Source organism: Theobroma umbraticum, unplaced genomic scaffold (assembly GCF_002168275.2).
Source record: "Theobroma umbraticum cultivar Fairchild unplaced genomic scaffold, ASM216827v3 scaffold_44.0, whole genome shotgun sequence".
Classification (NCBI taxonomy): domain Eukaryota; kingdom Viridiplantae; phylum Streptophyta; class Magnoliopsida; order Malvales; family Malvaceae; genus Theobroma; species Theobroma umbraticum.
In genome coordinates this window covers 2,295,570-2,299,319 of record NW_018397255.1, presented here as the reverse complement: position 1 = coordinate 2,299,319, position 3,750 = coordinate 2,295,570, and the positions used below count along the sequence as shown (strand labels likewise).

At 31.1% G+C, this 3,750-nt stretch overlaps 1 protein-coding gene across 2 annotated transcripts in view; it reads left to right on the top strand.

Moving 5' to 3' along the window:
• LOC110410091 (glutamate receptor 2.8-like) overlaps positions 1-3,750 on the top strand; it is an 8,229-nt gene that overhangs the window by 1,417 nt on the left and 3,062 nt on the right. Inside the window, exons 2-4 of one of the 2 annotated variants that reach the window (XM_089782507.1) lie at positions 1,538-2,157; positions 2,746-3,063; positions 3,680-3,750. The exon at positions 3,680-3,750 is cut by the window's right edge and continues 331 nt beyond it. In XM_089782507.1, the coding sequence (XP_089638633.1) occupies positions 1,538-2,157; positions 2,746-3,063; positions 3,680-3,750 (1,009 nt within the window). The remainder of the gene's footprint in view (positions 1-1,537; positions 2,158-2,745; positions 3,064-3,679) is intronic. The other variant, XM_089782506.1, reaches the window with a different exon arrangement.

Below are 3,750 nucleotides of genomic sequence, written 5' to 3'. Positions count from 1 at the left end.
ATTTAATTATAATTTAATAAAAATATTTTTTTAATTATTTTAAATAAATTAAATCATTCATTATAATTTTTTTTATTTATGTTTTTGACATTTTTCTCTTACCACCTTACTCTCTTTAATTTTATCAATTTTTCTTTTCGATATTCGTCTGCTATACTCAGCTCTTGATTTTTCTCTCTCATGTTTTTAAATTTATCTTTTCTATACTTTTAAAATACCAAACAATGATTTTGATGTGTTTGGATGGGTGGTTATTTGAAGAATTTGATTTTTAAATATTTTGAATAAAATTAAAACTGTAAAAATGATTATAGATGTTTAAAATAATTTTTAATAAGATTAATTTGGAACTTAGACATCAATAAACTTAAAATTTTAAAATTTATAAACTTAGATTTTTAAAAGAATTTTATTCAATTTTTAGTAAAAATAAGTGTTCTACATAAGAAAATTTACGTTTTGATTTATGAAAATATGTTAGAAACACTTTACTCGGTGTCAAATTGTCAAAAAAAAAGAGTTAAAAAAATTTGAAATTTTGATTCGTAAGTAACAATAACATTTTAAGTATTAAAGTGTAACAAAATGTTTTTGAATATGGTGTGTAATAAAATGTTTTTAGCATGACATGTAACAATAATATATTTTTTTTCAATATGGCGTGTAACATCTTTTTTAATTATGGTATGTAACATATTTTTGTGCATAGCGTATAACAACAATATTTTTCTTCAGTATGACGTGTAACAACCTAATTATAACGTGTAACAACAGTATTTTTTTTCAACATGGCGTGTAACAATCTAACTATAGCGTGTAACATGTTTTTATTCATGACAGGTAATAATAGTATTTTTTTTAAACATGATGTATAACAATCTAACCATGACGTGTAACATATTTTTGTACATGACATGTAATTTCATTAAAGATAATTTTGTCTAATTTAGTTAAAAATAGTTAAAATTATCTTGAATGCTACTTTTAAAAACATTTTTATCCTTAAGGGTTTTTTTTAAAAAAAATGTCTCAAGAGAGAATGATTGTTTGCAGCTAGAAATTGTCTTACACTTTTTTTGGGGGTTAACGGGTTTAAAATTTGTTTCATTTTAATTTAATTTTCAGTCTTGAAGTAACTTTAAGTGTTGAAAATATTTTTGAAAAAAAAAAAAATTTGCATCAGAACAAACGCGTCTTTAGTTATTAGTAGTAAATTTTTTAACCTAATTTGGTTTGACCTTTCTTCATCATTTACGTTTGTTTCTAGACTCTAGTAACTAAGACAACAATTTGCAGCTTAAATTTAATTCAATTGTTTATCTCCTGTAATTACATATTCTATGCTTATTTTTATGCTAATGCCAGTATTGCAAATTTGCTGTAAGATTTGAAGGCTCATCATGTCTTCTTTTCTTCAAGAAAAGACTTGCTGCCAAAATGGTTCAAGTTTTCGAATGTGTGTTTAATTTCTTTCTGAATTGATGCATGTTTGATTAAAGCAACAGATCTGACAACATGAAGGTGTTGAAAATTGCAGAGGCTTACCAATCTTATGCGGCCATCAGAAATCTGTGTTCCCAAAGGTTACCAATTCTTTGTACGGTCACAAATTATGAAGCTGTATTTGCTGCGGAAATAAATGAGGCTACCAGGAGAACAAAAGCGACCATACTTTGTGCTCTGCCTGCAAAAGCTAAATCAACAATGGAAAACGAATCTTCTACGAGTTACATGTCTCGTCATATGTATGAAATTACTCGAGAAATTGCTAGTCTAATTGGCGCTTACCAGTGGCTGAAGCCTGGGACTTTTGTCGACGACGAGTCGGACGGAGTTAGTGAGTTAGACATCGTCACTTTCAACATGAATAGCCATCAAACGAAAAATGCTGGTGGGATTATTCAAATGGCTGCTACTTTATCATTTTCGACAACCCGGCCACTTCAGTATCGTACAGAGTTAATCATCGCCGTACCAGTAAAGTCGATTCCCTGGCAGTTTGTAAACACAAGTCATGATGAGAACCACGAAGAAACACAAATAACAGGGTTTTGGATTGATATCTTTACAGCAGCAATGATGTCAATCAATGCCACCTACAAACTGGTTCCATTTTACGGTTCTGATGATCAATTGCTCAAGGAAGTTGCTCGCGAGGTTTGATGTTCCTTGCCCGTGCTCTTTTCCACCTGCTTATTTGTAGTCCTAACTGTACTGTGATGTAGATTTTAGCTCTACTATGATCAAAAAATTTAGGTGGAATTAATTAGAAATATAAAAGTTTCACATCTTTTAAGTCATTTTGTTTTTTAGGTACAAATGAATAAAATGACTGAGAATTCGAATTTTAATTTTTTTTTCTTAATAAACGAGTAACAATCGTTAAGTTAAACAATTTATACTTGATTCAATAGTGATTATTATTTAAAAAAAAAGTTAAAATTTAAGCTTTGAGTCTTTCTCGGCCTTTAACTTCTTTGGATTTTTAAAAAACTCAATCATTAATATAATAAAAATCTAATAAAGAAACTTTCACCAAAAAACTTTAAAATGATTTGTACTGCATATATTGATAGATGAATAGATTAATCTCTATGAGCCAATATTTTCCAAAGTTTTTCTTAAAATGCTTTATAGCGTGGTTATCCCTATGAGGCTGCGACCAAATTCTTTTAAAAAAGATTATACATTAAAATTGTCATCATTTAATTGACTGAAATTTGAAAATTTTGTTGTATATTGAAGACTTTTGATGCAGCTGTTGGCTTAACAGTGGTTACAGAGGAACGGTCCCAGCTTGTTGAATTTGCACATCCCTATCTTAAAGTAGGACCGGTGATAGTGATGAAGAAAAATATTGAATTGAGCCAAGTTTTTTCATTCATGAGCCCTTTCACCTACGAGATGTGGCTTACTTTGGCGTTAATGACTATCTTCACTGCTTTTGTTATTTGCTTAGTTGAACACAGAACTGGTAATGAATCTGGTCGTACCTTGCCTTCTAGACAAGTTGGAGCTTTCTTCTGGTTCTCTTTTGCGACTCTCTTCTATGGAGGACATAGTAAGAAAATCTATTTTTGGTTAATTTTAAATTTACGCATTTCACCTTGTTCTGGAGCATGTTTTGTAATACATTGTAGAATACGAGCACTACATTGTAGAATACGAGCACCTAGACCTAACCCCAAAGCTAATACTAGGGTCCTTAGCTCTCTTCTGGTTCTGTTTGCGACTCTCTATTCTTTACTTTCTACTTCTTACATTATCTGCCGCCACATAACTGAATTACTTTTGGACAAATAAAGGATGTCCACGTTTGTCGTACCATCAGGGAAAGTAACTTTTTTGGGTAAATAGAAAATAGGAATTTGTAGTTTGGCTTTGAGTATGGAGCTCGCTCTTTCTGGTTCAACAGTGGATGTTCTGAAGGGGATGGCTAAGATAGCGGAGTGACTATGTTTGGTATACTGCCTCTGTTTCTGAGTTATCATGGGACTGATTCTAATTAGGAATGGGAGGGTTTGCTCTTTCTTTTGTATTCAATTTTTTATGTCTAGTTCGTCATTGCAATTGGGGTTGAAAATTTATGAACGAAAAGTTCGAATGTAAGTAATAAAGGGAATAATTCAAGAATGAAGGGATGCTGATCAGTTATTCATAAACTGTTCATATTGCTGGAGAATCACCCAGGAGCAACTTGACGTATTTTGTGCTGGCCCCATGGTTATTCCTGATCCTGGTTGTCACTTC